General features: G+C 39.7%; 1 protein-coding gene across 4 annotated transcripts in view; it reads right to left on the reverse strand.

Annotated features, from left to right (window-relative positions):
* Positions 1-954: 954 nt before the first annotated feature.
* Positions 955-24,982, reverse strand: part of ST6GALNAC3 (ST6 N-acetylgalactosaminide alpha-2,6-sialyltransferase 3) — a 339,071-nt gene continuing 315,043 nt past the window's right edge. For all 4 annotated transcript variants that reach the window (XM_030573323.1, XM_030573325.1, XM_030573324.1 and 1 more), the window contains exons 4-5: positions 14,600-14,707; positions 955-9,671 (exon numbers count right to left, since the gene is read on the reverse strand). In XM_030573323.1, coding sequence (XP_030429183.1) covers positions 9,485-9,671; positions 14,600-14,707 — 295 coding nt within the window. In that variant the 3' untranslated portion in view covers positions 955-9,484. The remainder of the gene's footprint in view (positions 9,672-14,599; positions 14,708-24,982) is intronic.

Below are 24,982 nucleotides of genomic sequence, written 5' to 3' on the forward strand. Positions count from 1 at the left end.
TGGCAGGATACATCTGTATGAAGTTTGAAAGACCCTCAGAGCTCAGCCTAGGAATGCCATTTCTTTCCTATATTTAATTGTCATTTTACCACAGAAATCCCACTCTTCTGTCTTCTTGACACCACAGTCAGCATGCCACAGCAAGGGATAGGAAACATGTCCTTTTATCCAGCACTCCTGTTTTCCACAGGTCAGATCAGGTATCAGAATCTGGGCTTAAATTACTGATATAAAGGCTGTATTATTTATCAGACCTGAAAGCTGGAATCTCCTCACAAGCCCAGTTGGTCTATATGTGCTTAGCTAATGGACAAGTCATGTCAAGTGAAATTGTGTATACTGAAGCATGTTGGACATCAATTACTCTACTAGTTGCGCAATAAAAGAATAAATACTCACCTGTTTTCATCAAACATGAGCTTTCAAACAACCCTCTATGTTTGGAGTGCTCTCTCTCTTTCTGAGCGCTGAACACCCTCTCTTACCTCCTTCATATCCACTCACTTCTTAAGTGACTTCACTCTGTGGGAGAGTGGATGGGAGCTATGCACTCGTTACTGGAGGGAACTAATGTGCCTATTTAGGTCCCAATACTGCAAACACTTACACAGCTGCTTAATTTTACTCCCAAAAGTAGACCCACTGAAGTGAATAGTACTGCCCACATACTTAAAGTTAAGCACATGTGAGTGTTTGCAGGATCAGAGCTGTATTTATGTAATGTCATCAGATACCAATGTCTTCTAATATCAATAACAGTAATAATTCAAGCACAATTCATGTATCACTTGTCCGAAGCAAATAGTACACTTTTTGTGGGGCAGGGACTTTGGGGTTTGGTGTGTGTTTTGTGAACTACCATGTACATTTGCAGCTGTGTATAAATAAATAATATTTGTCTGGCACAAGGATGTGCACAAATGATGTAACATAAAAATATTCTCTAACAGAGACTGGAAATTGTACACATTTATTGTTCAGACTTTAAAATATCCCAGGCACAATTTTGCAAATATAGAGAAAGTACATAAAAATAATCCAAATGGGAGTGAAAAGTAAGTAGCACAAAGTAGGAAAACTGACAAAATGCAAAATATCTCAAATAAATTTTAACAGTACAAAAGACTCTTAAATCTAGTACTAAAAAAAGCAAATAAGAAAGAAATTTAATAATATATGAAATGTCTAATTAAATTCATTTTAGTAATATGTAATAACAACTTCATAAAAACAGGAGAACGCTTGTATATCATGTATACACACCCACCACACCCACATATATACAGGAACCTATGGGTATTCAAGGAGAAGAACAAAAATTGCCCCTGCAAAAAGATGAACAGGAAGATGTGCATTATATACTATATTAAAACAATGGACGCATTAGCAGAGCAATATTAGTAACAAGTATGTACACAATAAAATGCCTATTTTGAGTAAATGAAATGAAAATTAATCTGATCAAGACAGGCACTTTCCATATTGCGCACATGCTGGATTATACTCTACTTCATCACATTTCTAACTTGTGGAGCAAATTTAGGGCATGGTCCTGTTAGGTGCTGAGACCCCTCAGCTTATATTACTTGAGAGGGTTCAGTTCCGAAAAGGGCAGAGTTATGAAAGGAATGAGCCTAGGCCAAGAAGTATGGAGGAAAGACCCAACACTGGAGCTTCTGTTTAGCCAAAAGATTGTGTTGCAAAATGAGGTGAACAGAAGTTCTCGCTATAAGAAATATTGGTTTTCCTCATTCTGATTTGGTAATACCTGGAAAAATGCTTCTTGTGATATCAACTGCATGTGCATGTGCTGAGGAGGGGACAGATGGGAGGCTGTGAGAGCAGTCAGCATAGGAAAAAATTTCCCCAGCCTCAGAAATGTTAGTGTCAGGAATTTCAACACGAACAAACTGTGCAGCTACTACATTCATCCTGCCACGTGCAGAAATCATGCAAAAACTAAGGTACTTGCATGGGAGTCAAACATTTGTAAAATGTTGCCCTAACTACATAATGTATTTGACACAGTCTGTGTCAAGAAAGTCATTCCTGAGGTTATACCCAAATGTGGGCTTTCCTTATAACAGGGCACAGAAATGATAGCTGAGCCCCAGGGTAGGTTCACAAAAACATGTTTAACTATGTCTGATATTCAAGTGAAAAATGTCAAGTTTAGTAAACGTTTCCTGACTGGCTTCACTAGTTTATATGCCACAGTCTGCTAATGGCACTGAAGCAAAGCACTACAACTCAACGTCATACAATATTAAAGAGAAAGAGCTACTATTGCTTACAATATGCACATAACTTCCATTATCTATTACGCATGAGAATAAAATAATACATAACATGCTATCATGCATACTACATGGTAAGAACATTAATTAGTTCAAGTTACAATTTCTTTAGAGCCGGTAAATCAGAATGGTACTAGATCATATTAACATACTAACACTCTCATTTCTACAGGACTTATTATAATAGCAGTCAGAGATACATTCAAAATCAAATGTTGGAAGGGTCCATGAACTCATTACCCTTTGCAAGTGAGTTAAGCTTAAAACATATTGACAATAACACAACTCAATGGCATTTATGCTGAACTGCCCCCTCCTCCAAGACCTGGACACTCACACCACTCATACCTGGGGCTAGATTATGACACTATATCTCCAAGTGCTAAAGGGGATGAGGGTTCCTCTTCCCAAGAGTCTTCAAATGATGCTCTGTGGAAACAGGTTCTGTGGGGGAGGGGAAGGGGAAAGAATTTGGCAGGCTACAAGCAGGTCATGAACTGCCCTGTTTGGGGTGGAGGATGTATATAATCTAATGGAGCTGTGGGAGCAGGGCAGTTTTGGGGGCCAAAGCTGGCAGTGAGGGCTGGGACACCAAGCAGATGGCCCTGGCCTCCTGGGAATCCCTATTTTGGACAGATCTTATGGGGAAAGATTTCATTCCTCCCCCTATTAGTCTCCTCTTGCAGATTTCACCATGGGCGCACCAATCCAGTCCATGGACATGAATATTCTGTGGGTTATGTAATACAGTGTAAACAAACAACATGTTGTTTCCTGATGCTTTGCACAGAAACACATCAGTACTCAAGAAGCTACATTTGGATTTTGGCTATTTATTCACCAAGGCATCCTTCACCTCTGCATGTTTAAGTCACATTTCTCTGTATCCTCCAAAGAATAAAGGAACAGAAAGAGACACATCTGCTGAAAACTGAACACGTTCTGCTCAAAAGAGCTAACCATGCCAAGTCAGGAAACAACAACAAAACCCACAACTATTTGTTGTGCTCGATATGTACCATTGCCCAAGGACAGCTCTAAACTGATGCTTTGGAAACTGACATGGAATTTTACTCTTGTGATTACTCTAAGGTTCATCAAAAACAAGTACTAGACTAGCTCGAGCATCACTAGAGGCATATGCTATTTCTGAAATACAGTCAGAGATGATCTGCAACCAAACCCAAGCACGAATGTGTAAAGTGCCTCTGTTTTTCCATCTTCTCAGGGCAATAAACATTTATAATTCAAGGTGGAATGTTCTTTGCTTTATTTGACATATTTTCTGGGTAAGCATCTGTGCTCTGACCTCAGCTGTCCTGAGACGGGTTCCGGCATTGTACCTCTGGTGATAGAGCATTGGTTGGGACAGCCCCAACAGTGCTGAACTTGCTCTCCCTTGACTATTATTACTATTTATACAATGCAATAGTACACCTGGTGCTTGCTACACAAGACTGCTTACCTCAGTTCATCTGACTGCCAAGATTTTATAGTGATGGGCGTTCTGTGGCTGATTCAAAGCCCATTGAAGTAATTGGAGATACCTCCATCAACGTCAGTGGGCTTTGGATTGGGACCTCAGTGACTACCCAGGGCCTATACCATAGCAATGAGCACTCTGTGAATATTGAAGTGGTAGCTAAAATGACCTCTCCTGAATACAGTCTGCTCCTGCTCAAACTCCTTCAGTCTGTTATGACCTTTCAGAGTTTCATAAGTTTCAAAGAGTTGAAGGCCAGAAGGGACCATTAGATCATCTAGTCTGACCTCCTGTATAACACAGGCCATTACATTTCATGCAAATTCCCTATGCTGAGCCCAATGGCATCAGTTAAATTAAAGCATTTGAGTCCTCAGGAGAATAAACTGTTTTGCGTTTCAGACAGAGAACATGAGAGACTGAGGTGTCACCAGTGGCAATGGCCATGAACTCTTTAGGTGAGACATGCCCAGATAATCCCAGCAGATGATCCACACCCTATCTGGGGGGAAATTCCTTTCCAACCCCAAATCTGGAAATCAGTTAGATCCTGAACATATGAACAAGATACGCAAGTCAGGCACTTAAACAAAGAACCTGGACCACCCCCTTTGGATCTGTCTGCATATGGAGCCCTCTGTGTGCATATCTCCTCATCCTACCTGGGAGAGGGGCTCAGCTGCCTCTACAGAACCAACTCCTCTGCAAGCAGTAGAGTTGGAGCCTTTGCAGGTGGGAGGGGAGGAGTGAGCAGGTCAGGGCCAATTTCCAGAGACTGACTGGAAAACATTATTCAACTTGACACACAACATCATATGCAATTACAACATCATCTAAATGTATCAAAGTTACATACCTGTAGCTATGTAACACGCAACTAGAGATGGATAAAAATGGAAAACATTTTGTGAAAATATCTGCCCCAAGTTTTTCCAAGACAATGTCAACATTTTTGAAAACTGTTAACCAGCTCTGCAGGCCACACAGAAAGTAAGCAAAATAAATGGGTTCTATATTTTAACCTTTTATCTAAGTTAGGACTATAGCTGGTCAGACAATGAATGCAAATTTACTTATTTGACACAAATAAAAATTATTCACAAATAATACATTTGACAAATATTTAACTATTTAACAGCTGACTGAATTAAGATACAAATATTTGTGTTTCACGTATTTAATGACAGATGGCAAAAACTTTGCCAAATTATTTGTGAATATCATTCTACCAAATATAACTAGGAGAACTATTTGAAGTCTACTGCTTACTTTCTTTACTCACATGAGCAGTTGATTAAAATAGGGGTCCTCAAATAAAGCAAGCAAATAGTGTCTAATTAAGGTCAAGTAATTTGTGGTAGTCCTTATTTAAAAGAATAAATGTTTCTGAACTGCTGTCCTAACTGCTCTCAGAAGGTAAATAATCAAGGTCTCTTAACATAGTCACAAAACAAAATTCTTTCTTCCATACTGCAGTGCTGATTTCTAACGCAATCATCTTTAACACAATGGTCACAGTTCCTTACCCATATAATAAAAATAATGAAAAATTGCACTTAGTTTATACGAAAGACAGGCTAATTTAAATAAAGGAAGTGATGTTCATTTACTCTGGTGTGCATGAAGCTTGATGCAATGTTTCTAATGTGGTTTCAGTTTGGTTTTTCTCAACTTGCAAATTCAAGGATCCTACTACAAACAGGTAGCAACACTTTCAAGTTTGCTTTGAGACAACTACAATCTAATAAGGTTTGCAATTCTGCTACAAATTTAGCTGCTGCTAGAGATGTATTTATCTAACTGGGCATTGCACATGATAAAGTCTGATGAGCCATTCTATACAGTATGTAAATATTCCATAAAGAGTTACAATAGATTCCATTAACTTTAGAATAATTTCCTCTTTAGAAAAGTTTTTTTTTTAAATACAAATTAAAAACATTTGTGGTATATTTTCCAATGATAGCAGAGAAAATAGTAATAATTTTTAGGGAGAAACTGATTGGTAGCATAGGCTCTCCAAACTCCCCCATTTAGGCCCCAATTTAGCAGTTCATTCCTAATGAGCAAAGCACATGCATGACTTCAGTGGGACATAAGCTTGTTTTTAACTCTATCCCTATTCAGCAATGCACCTAAGAACACATTGAAATGCTTTGTCTTAGTTCCCATTTGTACAGGAATAGGGGAATGTCAGTGAACATTTCCATAGAAACTCTATAGTCAATAAAGAAATAATACCACCTGGTTCTTACATGGCACTTGTCATCAGTAGATCTCAAATTGCTGTATAAAGGTCAGTATCATGATCCTCCTTTTCCAGATGAGGAAACTGAGGCATAGACTGGTGACCAGCCAATAGCACAGCAGTGATTAGACCCTCTCTCTCCTATGTCCCAATCCAGTGCCATATCCACTAAGCCATGCTGCACATTTTTTCCATATAATATACTGTAAATGCTGAACAGAATGCAAAATCAGAATTGAATACATACAAAAGATTGGCCTTCTGTAGCAGAATGCGTGTTAACCGCTATATGTAAACACACACTGCAAATTTTTAACCAGTTTAGGTCTCCCGTTTTTTACATTAATGCAAAACACCATTTGTGGATTTGTGATTGGGATGTCCTAATTACTCTTGGAGGATATTGTATAATTGTATTAAATATTTGCATTGGACTGTTTATTTTTAAGAATAAGGCTTCACTCACTTTACAAAAGATTTATGTTGATCTGAACAAGTTCTAATTATCTTAAAACTATCTTGCCTTTATGCTGGAATGATATTGAAATATTGTCCTTTCCACATGTGGATAAAGGATCACCCAGGTCTTTATTCTGTCCTTATTGTGGGAAAAAAATTGATATTTTTGAGAGAGGGGATGGAGGGCATTTTGCCAAAGCTATATTGTAGAAGAATTGTAGGCTACTGATCTGAGGAATCTACGACCTATCATGCAAGATTTCTCTCACATGAAGGCTCCTCTCACCCACATGCACAATTTCTGCCTATATCTCATCACTAGTCACCCCCTTCTTCCCCATTAACCCTTTTAATTCTGCCACTTTGTCTCGCCTGATGTTCACCCTTTGGGTTCCTTTCCCCACAAGTGACTTCATACATTTCCCCATGTTGCCCTTGTACCGTAAGCAGAGAACATTCCCCATAGCGCAGTGTGCCCAGCATCCCTTGTTCTTCCTTTAAATCCCTCACTGCAGCTCCTTTTATTAACTTTCTATCTATCCATTCAAATTGACAAGATATGTATGAACATAGCAAATCTAGCTCATGGGTTCACAGCTGCAACCTTCATCCTTACATTACCCTTTCCTCATCCTTGCTTTCTTTCAGCCCTTGCTGTATTGGTCTATAATAGATTTTAAACTCTTGGGAGAGGAGGCATTTTAATAATTATTTTTATTATTTGTATATTATGTAAGTGCCTACAGGTCCCAACTGAGACTGTGGCCCCATTGTGCAAGGTGCTGTACAGGCACATTGGGCATGATAGTATCTGGCTTGACAAGCTTGCAGTCAAAGAAAAAGACGAAGTACAGGGTAAGGAAATGTGATAATTGTCATTCTGCAAATGGGGACCTGAGGCAGAGAGAGATCAAGTGACCTGTGACAAAGCCAGACACTGAACCTAAATCACCGAAGGCTTAGTCCAGTGCCTTAACCAAAAGCCTATCAGGGTTTTGCCTGCCACGAACCAGGTACACCTATGGCACACAATAGGTAATAAGAGGAGAAAGCTCATGTATTTTAAAAACCATCAGGAAGATGCTGCAATGAAAAAAGCCGGTGGCATAGTCCAAGAGAAACAAAGAAGAAACATGGACATCACTCTCAACAACAAAGGGGAATGGTGTTTCCTCTTCATTACAGAAGGGTGGCACTTAATGATGTTGAAGAAGAATACATATGCTCTGGACATATCAAATATAGATTTACATATACAAATATACATTAGGCAATTCAGTCAGTATACAAATACTTACATGTAAAAATAGAGAGACAAGAAAGGGGAGGTAATTGTCTCTCATATATCCTGGGACCAGCACAGCTATAACACCACTGCAACATGTAAAAATAGGCTTTTCCTTTCCTCTTTTCATGATTTATAAAAGCATATGAAGTTTCCTATTTAATAGTGTGAGTGCACCACACACACTTCTTTCAAGTTTCACAGTATTGGTTATTACAGTGTTGAAGCTGACATTCCAGGTGCTAAAACGTTCTTAGGAAATGTTTCAAACTGAAAGAGACTTAAACATTAATTTAAATACAGTAAAAAGTCACATGTTTAGTTGAATTACCTTCAAATTAAAAATGGTTCTGCTGCAGTTGAAATAAGTGATGGTTCACTTTGTACAGTGTATTTGAATTAGAGATGGGCAAGTATAAAAACTCAAGAGCTACCCCATTGATGCAATAATCCTGTGAGGCGCCAAGAACTCTCAACTCTAACTGAAAGTGGAGGGAACTCAGCATTAGGAAGAACACACAGTATAAAAAGAGGGGCACAGCATTTTGAAGGATCAGATCCTGACATGGCTGCCACTTTCCTCAAATACATTCTTGTATGTTGGCTATGCCAAGTGCCATTGGTGAGGCCATAATAATAAATGCTAATATACCATTTTCCACCTTCAAAACACTTTATGGACATTAATTAATCCTCACAAGACCTTTGTGAGGTAGATAAGCATTATCCCCATTTTTAAAGGTGGAAAAACTGAGGCAGAAAGGTGAAACAAATTGTCCAAGGCTGCAAGGGATTCAGTGTTAAAACTGAGATCAGAACTCAGAGGAGTTTTGTGCTCCAAGTCCTGTCCTCGTATCCCTAGGAATCCCCCATCATCATGTTTTTACACCATTTGTAGAGCTATTGTTTCAAAAACCAGGTACAATTTAGGGTGATGTCCCAAAAAGTGAACTAATGTTGGTGGATGCTGGATCGTCATCCTCCAAAAATACTACAATTTGAGATGGTGTCCAGATGAATTACATCATTCAAGATGATGGAGGCCAACCAATATGGAAGTAAGTAGGTAACCAGAGCTTGTGTTACCTATGGGCCTTCAAACTATGAATATCTGTGCACATGGGAGTTATCTATAGTTCAGGAATCAGTATTTACCCCATCTCTAATTTTAGCACAGCCAGGGAGTGTGGATGCATGTGAAAGTATATTTACACTGCCACATTGGTGGTCCTTAAAATCTATCCAGTTGTATGTAAGACAAATAAATACAGTTACCTCAGAATCTACTATCTTCCCTTATATTTGCCTACAGGAAGTTACCTTTAGTACCGCAAATCTTGAGGCTAATTAACTGCAAATAGTCATTTTAATTACCTAAGGCAACTGGAAAGTTTCTAAGGTCCACCACTCTGTGGGCATGCTTGTATATAACATGAAATCACTGCTATCTGGAAATGGCTGTTGTCTTTAATTAAAATGCAGTCAAAATGTAAAGTGCATTATGTAGTATATAACCCTTAGTGATAAAATAAGCAACTCATCTGCCTTCCACAGATTGGTAAGTTTTGCTTAACAGCTGATCCATCAACTTCTCTATCATCGAGTTTTAGTTTAGTTTAGTTTATCTAGTGTAAGAAATCCGTTAGATGTAAGCAAGATCATTGTAAACTGAGGCATTTTCGTAATATTATGATACTAAAGAAGAACCAATATCAAGACAGTGTCCAGTTGGGGTGTGTAAATATTATTGTGTGCTTCTTGGCCCATTTAGCAAATACTTTCTTTTCTGTGATAAACCTATGACCCCCATAGGGAGCATTTTCATGCAGAAAGTACTCATCACATTCATCTCTTCCTGGCTCATAATAATGGTAAGGGACCTTTCGAAAGGCTTCTGACCTGAGAAAGAAAACAAAACACATATACATGTTAACACATTTTCCAGGAAATCCATTATATACACTGTAATTGTATTCTATGGAATCCCATCCATGTGTCTTGTATCTGGACTGCATTAAAAGCTAACGTGTAAGAAATCTTTCCATTATAGCATATGCACAGTATGGTTTGTGTGCATTTTAATAAATCAAGTAAATAAATACAAGTCCTTAAGGTACACTGGCCTGACTAGTTCATATAGGATTATGGTCAGGGCCTAGAGGATACTCCCCCTGGGTTGTCCTACTGCAAAAGTTATTCAATGTGTCAGTATCTCTAAATGGAAGGCTCTCATTGTGTATCCTAGTGCCTGCAACAGGCCCTTGTGTTGTCTGACTAGGGCACAGGGCTGCTGATATTAGCAAGAAAAAGAGGAGGGGGATCTTTCTTGCTCTGCTGTTCTTAGAAAGTGATTAAGCTAAAACAAACAAAATATCTTCTAATCAGGGAATGCAGCCAGAACTGCAGCTATAGGGAAACCCCATCCCACCCAATCAGGGACACGGTGAAATGTTACTGTGCTGTTTACTGGTTCTATGCCAGGGCTGTGTAGCAAGGAGTACTGGCCGAGCTCCATGGGGACAACTTTGTTTAGAGTGGAAGTGAAGGCAGCTATAAGAAATAATAAAAACATAATATATAACAAATAGAAGAAAGGGGAAGGTGATAGTAACCAACATAAATCATAAGTTAGGACATATAGAAAATTGATAAGGGAAGTAAAGTGACACAAGGAGAACTCTATGGCCAGCAGAGTTAAGGACAGGTTTGTTTAAACCTGCTGCCTATTAAAGGTAATAGTACTGATGTAATATACGTCACTATGTTGGCATTTGACATGGGACCACACAACATTCTGATTAAAAACTAGAATGATATAAAATTAACGTGGGACACATTAAATGGACTCAAAACTGGGCTAACGTATAGGTCTCAAAATGTAACAGTAAACGGGGAATTGTTATTGAGTGGTCTGTGTTCAATGGGGTGCTGCAGTCATCAGTTCTGGGTCCTACGCTCTAACATTTTTATCAATGAATCAATGATCTAGAAGAAAACAAAATAATCACTGATAAAGTTTTCAGATGATACAAAAATTGGTGGAGTGATAAATAATGAAGAGGACAGGGCACTGTGACAGACCCAGGCCAGTGGGGTACAGGAGTCTGGTACAGGGCAAATATACTGGTCACTGGATGAGCAGTTTTCTGTTCCCTGAGTGACCAGAGCAGGGGCTGCACTAGAGTAATCAGGAACCTGCTAGAACCAATTAAGGCAGACAGGCTGATTAGATCACCTTCAGACAATTAAGGCAGGTTAATCAGGGCACCTGGGTTTAAAAAGGAGCTCACTCCAGTCAGACGAGGAGGAGCCAGAGGAGAGGAAGTGCGTGTGAGGAGCTGGGAGCAAGAGGCACCAGGAGTTGAGAGTGAGAGGGTGTGCTGCTGGAGGACTAAGGAGTACAACTGTTATCAGACACCAGGAGGAAGGTCCTGCGGTGAGGAGGAGGCCATGGGGAAGTAGCCCAGGGAGTTGTAGCTGTCATGCAGCTGTTACAGGAGGCACTATAGACAGCTGCAATCCACAGGGTCCTGGGCTGGAACCTGGAGTACAAGGTGGGCCTGGGTTCCCCCCAAACCTCCCAACTCCTTATCAGACACAGAAGGAGTTGATCCAGACTGTGGGGAAGATCACTGAGGTGAGCAAATCTGTCAATAAGCGCAGGACCCACCAAGGTAGAGGAGGAACTTTGTCACAGTACAGATACAGGGCGATCTGGATCTCTTGGTAAACTGGGTGCAAACAAATAATATGCATTTTGTATGGCTAAATGTAAATATATACAGCTAGGAACAAAGAATTTAGGCCATACTTATGGGATGGGGGACTCTATCCTAGGAATCAGTGACTCTGAAAAAGATTTGGGGGTCCTGGTGAATATTTAGCTGAACATGAGCTTCCAATGTGACGCTGTGGCCAAAAGACCTAAATGTGATACGCAGATGCATAAACAGGGGAGTCTTCAATAGGAGTACAGGGGTTATTTGACCTCTGTATTTGACACAGATGTGATTACACTGGAATATTGTGCTGGTGTCATCAACTGAAGAAGGATGTTGATAAATTGGAAAGGGTTCAGAGAAGAGCCACAAGAATGATTAAAGGATTAGAAAATATGCCCTGTAGTGATAGTCTCAAAGAGTTCAATCTATTTAGCTTAAAAAAGAGATGGTTAAGAGGGTGACTTGAATACAGTCTATAAGTATCTACATGGGGAACAAATATTAATAATGGGCTTTGTAATCTAGCAAAGAAAAGTATAACATGATCCAATAGCTGGAAGTTGAAGCGAGACAAATTGAGACTGGAACTAAGGTGGAAATGTGAGGATATTGAACCATTGGAACAATTTACCAAGAGTTGTGGTGGATTCCCCATCACTGACAATTTTAAAATCAAGACTGTAAATTTTTCTAAAATATCCGCTCTAGGAATTATTTTGAGGAAGTTCTATGGCCTGTGCTGTACAAGAAGTCCAACTAGATGATCACAATGGTGCCTTCGGCCTTGGAATCTATGAAAAAACTTGAGCTATGTCTCTCCTTTTCTCATGGCCTTTGTAATGTTTTCCAAAGAACACCACGCCTCCTTTCAGTCTGGATGACCGTGATGTGGTGTCTACTACACAGCTGAATCAAAGGTTAACAGGAATCTGACAGCCAACTAGCCCACTTTGCTGCATAAGAACATAAGAACGGCCATATTGGGTCAGACTAAAGGTCCATCTAGCCCAGTATCTGTCTACCGACAGCGGCTAATGCCAGGTGCCCCAGAGAGAGTGAACCTAACAGGCAATGATCAAGTGATCTCTCAGCCATCCATCTCCATCCTCCGACAAACAGAGGCTAGGGACACCATTCCTTACCCATCCTGGCTAATAGCCATTTATGGACTTAACCACCATGAATGTATCCAGTTCTCTTTTAAACACTGTTATAGTCCTAGCCTTCACAACCTCCTCAGGTAAGGAATTCCACAAGTTGACTGTGCGCTGCGTGAAGAAGAACTTCCTTTCATTTGTTTTAAACCTGCTGCTTATTAACTATCTGCATGGTGTGACAGGCTTGATTTGTTATTAGCTCTAGCTGGGAAGAAGCTGGGTCTTCTTCATAAAACAAGGAAGTGAGGTCTTGTTGAGGGACTCAAGAGAGAGAAGATAGGGAGTTTCCTCTCTCTAGGAAGGGCCTCAGGCAGGCAGACAGAAGAAGGGCTTGAGGACAGCATTAATTGCTGTGGTGAACCTTGGAAAGGGAGAAAGGTACTGAGAGGGAGTCCTGAGGGGTCAGTGTTCCAGCAGAGGAAAAAAGAAGCTGGAAGAACCTAGGGAGAAGTCAGAGGCCTGAGAGACTGCGTTAAGCACAGGCTACATGGAAGCAGTGCAAGGGGCTCAGAGGTAGGAAGCGGCCCAGGAAAACAGCAGTATATCTGAAAGAGCAGGCCTAGTTGCTTAATACAGGGTCCCAGGTCTGGAACCCAGAGCAGAAAGTGAGCCTGCATTCCCCTGCCAGCCCTGAGGAAGGGGTGTACAAGGCCAAGGTAAGGACTACTAAGTCCAGGGTTGGTCTGAGAGCAAGACAGCTTCAAGGATGGGCTGAGTAACAGCCCAAGAGAGGGCAGAAGGATCTTTTGTGTTGGGATGTTTCTGGACTTTTAGTTGTACCTTCTGTTACTTCGGAAGGAGAGAGACTTTAAAGTGATCTGGCCAGAGGCTTGAGTTGCATGAAAAGGTGAACCAATGCAGAACCAGATCGACCTTTGGCAGGGGATTCTAGACAGGAAAGAGCTGTTATGCCATCCCCAGCCCTGAGGAGGCTTGCTGGCTGAGAGTGCAACCTTCCACAATGTTGTTAGGTCATTTACCAGGAGCTGTGAGTTCTGAAAATCATCCTATTATGTAGGCGCCTAACTTTAAAGAGCCAAGTTTGGAGCATTAACTCCTTTCTCCATGTCCTGGTGTCAATGAGCATTGAGCCGTCTGGTATGGAGCCGAGAGAATGGCAAGGGTGTGGGCACAGGTAGAAGTTGTACACCCAATTAAATGGTTACAGAGGCTCCAGGTTTGCTTGAACTAGCCCTGCTAACATAAAACGTGGCTTGCTTTATTATTTTACATCACTTGACTGAATTTCCTGCTTTTGTGAATAAACAGCACGTCAATTATATATTCCATTATCTTTATGCTATAGATTAAAAATATCTTATTTGGATTTTTAAGATGGTGGTTGCACTTATGATAATAGAATATGATGTATGACAATGCTAGATCAACTATTGTTGGTAGGAATTTATGTCACACTACCCTGATAAAGCTCGGAGGACTCATTTTGTTTTCCAATGAGAAACCTCCAGCTACTCAAGCAGACCATATATATACCTAGAAATAAAGTTCAGACAGGTTGCTCATTTAGTGATGTAATATAGTTTCAGGTAACTATCCTGAGATAATCAGTTCCTCATTTCCAAGAGCATTTGGTATTCTGCGAGCTAATAGATTAATATTTCTTATATAGACATGTTTGAGCAGTGAAAACAAGAACACTTTGTCAAAAGAGCAAAAATGTTCTCCATTTCCCAGCTAACTCCAAGGCTGCAGAAAGTCTTTGATTAAAAAAATTCCTTATGGCATTTGACATTAAAGTTTGATAAATGTTTTTTATTTTATCATATCGGAGCTAAATACACTGACAATATAGCATAACATCAATGCAAAACACTAGGAAATGGATACCTAATCCATTTCTCAGATTTATGATATTAAAATGAATTGTGAATTTTTGGACAAGATATCAGAATTGTAGATGCATAAAAATAATTTCCTGTGATCTTACTTGCAGTAGGTGTCATTTATCATCCCATAGACATGAATTCCATAGCAGGCGTCCATGGCCAGAATTAAGGTAAACCACCCAGTGCTGAGATATGAACCTGACTGGACTCTGTAAAAATACAACACCAAACACAACAAAATGCAATGAGAAATTACTAACACTTTATCAAAGAAATATCACTGTTACCTGGGCCAAAAGGCATTAAGCAACTTGACAATCTGTCAAAAATATACAATTATTTTGAATTGTTATAGGTGTTCTCTCGTTCTTTCCAGGTTGCAGCCTCAGGCTATGGCCCAGAGAAGAAAAACCATATGCTAAATATCTGAAGTCAAACAACTCCTGTCCCCTAAGGTGGAAAGTAATTTATTTGTACGTTTGAAAGCCAAATTAATGTAGCATAATAGATGACAGATAACAATCACTGCCAGAAGTCAAATTAAAAGGGATGTGCACCCACCTATATACACACACACATCTTCATGTACAAAAGAACTATCACTGCAATGTCATGAATGTTACATGAATATTGCAAGTTTACACACAAAATGCAACTTTTAAGGTTGTGTTGACAATCACCTAGTACAATCAAAAGCTGCTTTGAAAAACAAAACTCTGTCATTCACTGAGATGACATACTTGTATCAGGGAGGAAAGTGTAAGGGAATATGGTCTGGTTTGGCAACCTTTACTCATGCAACTAGTTCCATTGAAAGCAATAGGATCACTTGCATGAATGAGAACTAATCACATAAATAAGGATCTGGCGCACAGTTTCCAAATGGCTCCTATTTGAGAAAATATATATTCCTAATAAAGGTCAAATCCTGTTCACATTATTCACACAAGCAGCACTCTTGGGAGTCAACAGAACTTCCCATGTGAGCACAGCAAGCAAGAGATGTTGCTTTAATATCTAGAATAAAAAGGAATATGGTAGGCACTAAGGGTGGGATTCACAAACACACTTAGGTGCCTAGCTCCCGTTTAAATACCTTTGTGAATTCTACCCTGTGTACAAACTGGTTAATGTCCAGCTTTTCTTAGAGAATGTATGTGCCTTTCAGTTCTAGAGAGATTAACTAAATATTAATAATAAAAAATCCATGTGGTAAATGTTTACATCAAGTCACAAAGCTAGCTAAATGTAGCCCTAAGACTGAGCTCAGTTCAGGAAGATGTGGGGTGAGGGGAAGGAGAGGGGGCAAGATGGCTGTATGCCACCTTTGTAGCCCATAGATTCTGGGCATAGCCAGAGACCTTTATGTTCTCCATCACAACCTAAAGCAGTCTAAGGGTTGCTCTAAATTAAGTTTGTGTGCAAAGGCCCTCCCAAAGGGACTTGCTGTGGCAAGAGATGCTTTGGCTACACCGCCTCTTCTCCTGGAACTCCCCAAATTATCTGTATGTTCGGGGAGGTGTAGAGCCCTTCTGCCAACTTTACACTACATAGAAAATTCTCTTTTATCTGATTCAGCTGCCTTTGTGTACCAAAGAGACCACCAGGGAAGCCAGAATCAGTGTAATAATATTATAAGCTAGTGCTGAAGAATGTATCCATGTGCAAATAAGGGAGGGTGACAAGTGAAAGCTATCAATTGTTCACCAGCCTGGCTCTGAATAGTGTTGTACTTTGGTAACTGATGTAGTTATAATCAGAAACTGCTTAAATTTTACTTGCTCTTCTCTCAGAGGAATGGTGCTATCAGTGCTGTCGTTAAATAGGCTTACAGACATATGATTTAAAATATGACCTTTCAGCCACTGTATTTACAATGAAATGTAAGCTATGAACCACTTATATTCCTTTTCAAAGCATATTATTTCTTTTGGTTTTCTACAGTCCTATTTCTTTTTACACTTCGAAATGCTGCTACATGCTGCAACTGCCACAGGTAAATTGCTTCTAGTAGTTTGTGCATTTTCTTAGTACTCTTTGTTACCAGCTTTGGATGTTGGCTCATTTTTCCACTCTCTCTAAATCTCTTTATCTATCTTCGCCCACCTCCACCCTGCCCCAAGTTTCTCAAGTTATTCTAGGCAGAATTTTTTCCTACTGCCTACTATAGAGAAATATGCAACCCTTCCATAATTCCCAACCAAATCATGGGGAACTGAAGTGGGTATTCAAAAGCAGTTAATACAGAGTAGCATCAGCCATGTTGAGCTGTACTGTTTCTAACAAGCTTCCTGCTCTAGCAGCAGAAGCACACTAACCTTGGGCTAACTATTTAAGATCATAATAAACATTTATCAGAGCACTATGAAGATCAGGACCTTTCTGATAACGGAGGCTTATTGGACAGAACTATATTGACAGTAGCATCTGAAATCTGCTATGCTCAGGAGTAAAAAGGAATTTTAAAAAGAATTAATCAATATTTCATGTCTTGTTTTAACACTACTGGACTTGAGCCCTCTCATCAATATACTACACTGACAGGATAAATAAAAATAGCAGAGTAAATTCCCAGATACCTTCCCTGGGAGATGGAGCACGAGACAGAATACAGATTATGTTCTTCAAAACAAAACATTTCTTTTCTTTTTTCTTCCTGAAGATATGTGGCTAATGAAGGAACACAGTTAAAAATAGTGGGAGTTCTGGATGAAATGTAACACCGTGGAATTGTGTTGATACTGTAAACATATTTTTACAAATTAATTAAAGCAATACAGAAAATGTGAAAACAAGGCAATGGTCAGCAAAAGTTATTTGCTCTATTTATCTTGGAATAGAAAAGCTTATTTTGCCCAATCTCCTAGGATTAGGGCTTCAGAGAAATATTAATTATTGGGATCTAATTCATGCTCTTAACTAAGGTCCTGATTAAGCAAGGCATTTAAGCATGTGCTTAACTTTAAGCACAAGTTGTTCAAATGGAGCCAATAGGACTAACATGCTTAAAGCTGAGCATGTGCTTTAAGTATCTTGCTTAACTGGGGCCTCAGATGTGACTGTATCTGTTTAAAATATCACTCACTTCAATTTTTTTGAAAATGAGTAAGTTTAAAAGATATTTGCAAATTTCAAGTTTCAAAACACTGCATTTTTCTGTTTATGGGAGTTTTCTATAACTGAGCTAGAAAGGACTGATGATAGTTCAATACAAAATGTAGAGAACTAATAATTTGTTAAGAATTTGCACATCAGTGGCAAATTAGGTATCTGGGAAAAAGCTTAGATAACATATAAACAGAAATCTGGGTTGCCATTTCAAATAACACAAGAGAAAATGTTCTTAACCTCTGATTTCCATATGGTTCCTTTTGCTCAAAGGGCTTTTTTCATTTATTAAAAAAATACTCTTTGCCTCAAAACCTAATCAAGAAACACTAATTCGAATGTTTAGCTCAAACTGAGCACAGATTCAAGTGGTATGCAATCAATGGTTCAGCTTCCACAGACATCAACAGAGCAGGATCAGATCTAGAGAGTGCTTTTCATCTGTAGATCTTAACATTCTTTTCACACTGGTGACTAAATATTAGAAGTGGTCAACACACAGAAAAACAATTTTGGAAAAAAAATTAAAAGTGTCTAAGTCCTTGTTCCTCAGGGTTCACAATAGAACAATTTTTCATTTAAAAAGTTTTCGCAAATTACTTTTTTGGAAAACATCAAATTTTCATTTTTCTCCCGGTCCTCTTTTTGCCACTGAACCCAATAAAATGAAAAACCTCAAGGGGTTCCTCAAGCCCCCCTCACTCCCACTTTTTCCCTTTTCCCCAATGTATACTCTTCTACTTTGGAAAGCTTTGGAAAGTTACAGAATCCCCCCGCAAAAAAACCATGAAACTCTGCCATTATATAACTTTTCTGAAGCTGAAGACATTTTAAAGAGTTAATGGGAAAGGGAAAAGAAAAAACATTTTACATCATCTGTTTCATTGTATTCTGTGTCACAAAGAAAAGAGGAGATGGGAAGAACTTTACATTTAAAATTAAATTAAAAAATAGGCTTTTGAAAATCAAAATTATTAAAATTTCAATTTGAAATTAAACTTTTTTACATTCCCTATTTCAAAAGTTGAAAATGGTATTTTCCCATGGAAAATGTCACGTTTGATGAAACTATTTTTCAGTGGAAAATTTTTTCTGTCAAAACATTTTGACCAGTTTTTGTAAATACCATTTTATGGAAGAACTGAGGCACAAAAAGATGAAGTGACTTGGCCCAGGTCACACACGTGACAAAGGTATGAAAAGAACCAAGCTATCTTGCTGACCAGCCCAGTGTTCTACCCACTAGATCATGCCAAATCCTATCTTTGCAGATTTTTTTCTTTTAAACATGTTCATATTTCAGCATGCACGCCCACAAAAACACCTTATGTTGTGCATGCTATTACATACCAGTGTATAAATGGTATGAGTGGAAGGTGCCCAGAACCTCTCAGGATACAGACTTTAAATATTTTAGATTTGAAAATTAAAACCCTTGGAGTGATTTCATTTAGAAAGCCAACTGTCTGAATGCTCAGTAAGTGTCTACTCCAGCTTTTTCAAACTTTAAAGGGTGGGATTTTCCAGAGTGCTCAGGTGATGTCAACTGGAGCAGTTAGACAGACACTGAACACTTTTGAAAATCCCACTCTTAATGTGTGCATTAATCTCATGGATCAGCGTTCACGGTGAACTCCTCATCACTGTCCGTCCCAAGCCGGAGGAGCTTATGATCCAACCAACAGACCAAATTTGGTGATGAATCCTGGTCACGTGCCACCTGAGGCATGTTGCATACACGCTAAGAAGAATGATGGCTCCAGAGGGACAATGGGAATCCCAACGACTGAACAATGATGTTTAAAAATGCTCCTGCAGGCTGAAAATGTGAACTCACCATGGTTCTGCAAAAGAACAATGGATTGAGAGGTGACAGGAGGCTCTGATAAAAACGGAGCTCAAAGAAACACAGCAGCTCTTGCCTGGGACTAAGATGAAGGGGCAGACAGTGAGGAAGTGAAGATGGTAAATTTTCAGGATGGAGAGGGGTAATGAGTGGTGATCCCCAAAAGTCAGTCTTAGGACCAATCCTATTCAATTTATTCATAAATGATCTGGAGAAAGGGGTAAACAGTGAGGTGGAAAAGTTTGCAGATGATAGTAAACTGCTCAAGATAGTTAAGACCAAAGCAGACTGTGAAGAATTTCAAAAAGATCTCACAAAATGAAGTGACTGGGCAACAAAATGGCAAATGAAATTTAATGTGGATAAATGTAAAGTAACGCACATTGGAAAAAATAACCTCAACTATACATACAATATGCTGGGGGCTAATTTAGCTACAACTAATCAAGAAAAAGATATTGCAGTCATCGTGGATAGTTCTCTGAAGACATTCATGCAGTGTGCAGCGGCAGTCAAAAAAGCAAACAGGATGTTAGGAATCATTAAAAAGGGATAGAGAATAAGATGGAGAATATATTATTGCCCTTATATAAATCCATGGTAGGCCCACATCTTGAATACTGCGTACAGATGTGGTCTCCTCATCTCAAAAAAGATATACTGGCATTAGAAAAGGTTCAGAGAAGGGCAACTAAAATGATTAGGGGTTTGGAATGGGTTCCATATGAAGAGAGATTAAAGAGGCTAGGACTTTTCAGCTTGGAAAGGAGGAGACTAAGGAGGGATATGTTAGAGGCATATAAAGTCATGAGTGGTGTGGAGAGAGTGATCAAGAAAAAGTTATTTACTTGTTCCCATAAGAACTAAGGGCCACCAAATGAAACGAATGGGCAGCAGGTTTAAAACAATTAAAAGGAAGATCTTCACACAGCACACAGTCAACTTGTGGAACTCCTTGCCTGAGGAGGTTGTGAAGGCTAGGACTATAACAGGGTTTAAAAGAGAACTAGATACATTCATGGAGGTTAAGTCCATTAATGGCTATTAGCCAGGATGGGTAAGGAATGGTGTCTCTAGCCTCTGTTTGTCAGAGGATGGAGATGTATGGCAGGAGAGAGATCACTTGATCGTTACCTGTTAGGTTCACTCTCTCTGGGACACCTGGCATTGGCCACTGTTGGTAGACAGGATACTGGGCTGGATGGACCTTTGGTCTGACCCAGTATGGCCATTCTTATGTTCTTATGCTCCTATAGCAGCATGGCTCAAGGGAGCTCTGGCACTGGTCAGTCAGGATGCTGTCTTACCCTTGGTTTCTCTATGCTAACCTAAGGACTTCTCACTGCTGTGGTCCAGTTGACTAATAAACCCTACTCTCTTTTGAAAAGGCTGTGTGGAGTCACTGCAGATATTTGCAGAAGTGCATTGACCCCTGAGGAGGGTGAAGGTCTCTGAATAGGAGTATGCCTCAGTTGGACTCACTGGGCAGAGTGCACGGGGAGAAATAAGAGTGTTGAGGCTGCATGACCTGCCCTGTTGGAAGAGTGTGACTCCTGGGGTCTGGCACACTGTTAGAGTCCTTGGGAGTTTGGCACATTGAAAGAGTCCTTCCAAGGGACTGCTTAAAGATCAGGACATAGCACAGATCCTGTAAATAACACACTGTAGGACTGGAAGGGACCCCTCAAAAGGTAATCTAGTCCAATCCCCTGCTCTGTGACAGGACTACATATGATCCAGAGCTTCCCTGACAGGGGTTTGTCTAACCTATTCTTAAAACCTTCAATGACAGAGATCCCACAACCTCCCTAGGTAATTTGTTCCAGTGCTTAACAGTTAGGAAATTTTTCCTAATGTCTAACCTAAATCTCTCTTGCTTCAATGCAAGCCCCTTACTTCTTGTCCTGTCCTCAGAGGTTAAAAAGAACAATTTATCATCATCTTCTTTATAACAACCTTTTCATGTTCTTGAAGACTATCATGCCCTGCCTCAGTCTTCTCTTCTCCAGACTAAACAAACCCAATTTTTTCAATCTTTCCTCAGGTCATGTTTTCTAAACCTTTAATCATTTTTGTTGCTCTTCTCTAGACTTTCCTCAATTTGTCCACATCTTTACTGAAATGTGGGACCCAGAATTGGACATAATAGTCCAGTTGAGGCCTAGTCAGCGCTGAGTAGAGTGGAAGAATTAATTCTCTTATCTTGCTTACATTCCAGAATGATGTTTGCTTTTTTTCAACAGTATTACACTGACTCATATTTAGTTTGTGATCCACTAGCATCCCAGATCCTTTTCTGCAGTACCCCTTCCTAGTAAGTCATTTCCCATTTTGTATTTGTGCAATTGATTATTCCTTCCTAAGTGTAGTACTTTGCATTTGTCCTTATTTAATTTCATCCTTTTTAATTCAGACCATTTCTCCAGTTTGTAAAGATCATTTCGAGTTCTAATGCTGTCTGCCAAAGTTCTTTCCACCCTTCCCAGCTTTGTATTGTCTGCAACTTTGATAAGTGTACTCTCATGTCATTATCTAAATAATTTACGATGATATTGAATAGAACTGGACACAGGAGTAAGTACCGAGGGACCCCACTTGATATGCCCTTCCAGCTCGATTGTGAACCATTGATAACTATTCTGTGACTACAGTTTTCCAGCCAGTTGTGCACCCACTTTATAGTCAGTTCATCTAGGCTATATTTCTCTAGTTTGATTATAAGAAGGTCATGTGAGACAGTATGAAAAGCCCTACTAAAGTTGAGATATATCATATTTACTGCTTCCCCCCATCCATGAGGCTTGTTACCTGTGACAGCACACTACTCCAGCTTTGGGGAGGTGCTGTTTCTTTACAAAGCTGCCTTTTAAAAAAGTCACTCTCCAGCTCTTAAGGGTATAATGTCATGGACTCCACTGCTGGGGCAGGAATGGGATTTGGTTGCTTTGCAAGCACTACATATCCTCCACTGAGGGGACAGTGGCTTGTTCAGGATCTGCTTAAGCCTGCACAGACAGGAACAAGACTTAGCCCTTAGATTTCCACTTTCTGGCAGTTTTATGAGTAGTTAAATATGCCTTACCATATTTGGCTTTGTCCAATAATAGCATGTCTCTGCTGCTACTGCAATATGTGATACATAAAACATTGTTTTATATTTTAAGATAATCAAATATAATCAGATAGATGTCTTTTCCTCGAGCTTCACAGTATGCTACAAAGCTGTTTAAAAGGTGGGAAAAGTTATGAAACTTGGTAAAGAAAAAAGTAGTATGTTTCATGCTGGTCTAGAAAACAAAAAACAATCTTCAACACCTATTAATATGTTCTGATGTAGGCTAAACAAAGGAGAAATTGGATTTCTCTCTAATCAGGAAAACAGAATGCATCAAATCTTTTTTTTTTAAATGATTAAGGCTGAGTGCATTCAAATCAGGTAAAAGTTCTATCATCATCAAAGTTCTGTTTCTAATATAAAAATCCCAGGAAGCTCTTTTCTTTGTTCAAGGACAAATTCAATTGTTTCATAATTTTACAGACACTTTTAAACCTAGCTCTTCTATGTTTAAATACGTGGATAATCCCATGGTTGGGTGAACGATCCTTTTCAATGGGCAGTTCTGCAGTGAATATTTAACATTTTTTTTAAAACAACCCTTGATGTGCCAGTTTCTGATTCCTGGATGAGAGAACGAGCATGACAAATTAGGCTATCAATCTAAGTCAGGACAACAATTTTTTTCTCCCCTTGTTTTAATTCCTAACTTGGAAAAATCAATGGGTGAGGCAAAGGTGCTGGAAGTAGGGGTGCTACCGCACCCCCTGACTTGAAGTGGATTCCATTATATGCATCGTTTACAGTTTGGTTCAATGGCTCTCAGCACCTCCACTATACAAATTGTCCCGGCATTTAGGCTTGCATTGGGTACTAGTACAGAGAGTATTTGACCAATATAACTAACCAGAAACCCATTTTTTGCTTCATTTCAAAATATATATTTTTAAAACAATTGAACAAACTCAACATTGACAGCTTAAAATATTAGGACTTCCTGGGGCCCAGGCATGAAAAACGTAATACACTTGTTTTTGTAGGCGCTCTCTCTCATTTCATCCTAACACTATGGCACTGAAATCAGCAGGCATTTTCCCATTGACTGCTACTGGAGCAGGACTGATCCCTTGATAAATTAAGTAAATGTTCTTAAGTCTATTGGTTTAAATGAATTCCCAGCTATGATCCATGAAGCAGGAGGTTTCATATTGTCTAGGGTCCTTCCAACATGATCAGTTTTCTGTGAGCTGTTCAATATCTGAAACCAGACTGTGCTTTTAAAGCTTGGGTCTGTGTTAGGGCCAGCATGGAGCGCACACCCCCTCAGTAAGCTCTGAGAGGTATTTTGTCTTAAAGAGGCCCTGGACCACCTCAGAACTCAGTGTCTGTGTCTACACTGCATCTTCTCACAAGGAGGGTGCTGCATGTTCTCATCAGGTGTTGGGCCAACTCTCCTGGACAGTGGGGAGGCCCTGCTTCTTCTCTTCCTCTGCCTCTTTGGGGTGACTTTTGCCCCAGCAGAAGAACTCATGAGCTCCACTGTCTTGCCACTGAATGGGAAATGGAACCAGGGAAGAATCCTTGCACCTTCTCCAAATGCGTTTGCACAAGGACCAGGAAAATCTGCCCTGTAGAGCCTTGTTGAGCCTGCTGCTCAGCCCAGGCGCAGAGAATTCTTGGCTGCTGCAAAAAAACTTTCAAAGGCCAGATTTGTCCACATATGAAAAGCATATTTCTTAAGCTACATCCAGTTGTCCTCATAGGGTATGTGATGTTCCCTGGTTTGAGATAATGTATTTTGTTTGTCTCCAACAAACCAGGCTTTGGTTTATTGTTAAATATCCATAAGGTTAGTATCAGTATCCTACCAAAAATACTTGCCGCTCTCTCAAAACTCAGTTGCTCAGACAGATGTCCCAGTGGTTATTTCCGCGCTCACTAGATTAATGCAACAATTCTCAGGTTGTCTGGACAAAGAGCTCTTTCTTGCTGGAGTAGCACCTTCCAATGATAGGCACGTCAATTACACATCACCTTTGTCATCCAGAGTAAATAGCAAGGTTCCCGCCAGGCAGCTATGGGCCAAATTCTTCTCTTTTTGTGGTAAGTAGAACCCCACCCCTTTGGACAGTGAAAAAATCTACTTTGTGTGCCTGTCTCGTGGGAGGGGAGCATTTGGGTCTGAACTCAGCAAGTTGTTGGCTTGGCAGGAATTAGAGAAGGCAGTCTGGCTCAGGAGAAAAACTCCAAAGGGCTAAAGAGCATTAAGACTAGTTCAGGTTTGATTTTGTTCTCCGTAAATCAAAGGCTACTGTTGTTATTCAATTATAATTCTAAGGTTTGTTGCTAATAGTTTTTACGTTACTGCATGCTTTCTGCAGAGAAAGAAGTGGCATAAGAAGTGGCATAAGAAGTTGAACAAGGCACAAACAGAATTGATTTTGCTTGGTGAAAAAGGTTTATATTTTTCTTTTG

This window comes from Gopherus evgoodei, chromosome 8 (genome assembly GCF_007399415.2).
Source record: "Gopherus evgoodei ecotype Sinaloan lineage chromosome 8, rGopEvg1_v1.p, whole genome shotgun sequence".
Lineage (NCBI taxonomy): Eukaryota > Metazoa > Chordata > Testudines > Testudinidae > Gopherus > Gopherus evgoodei.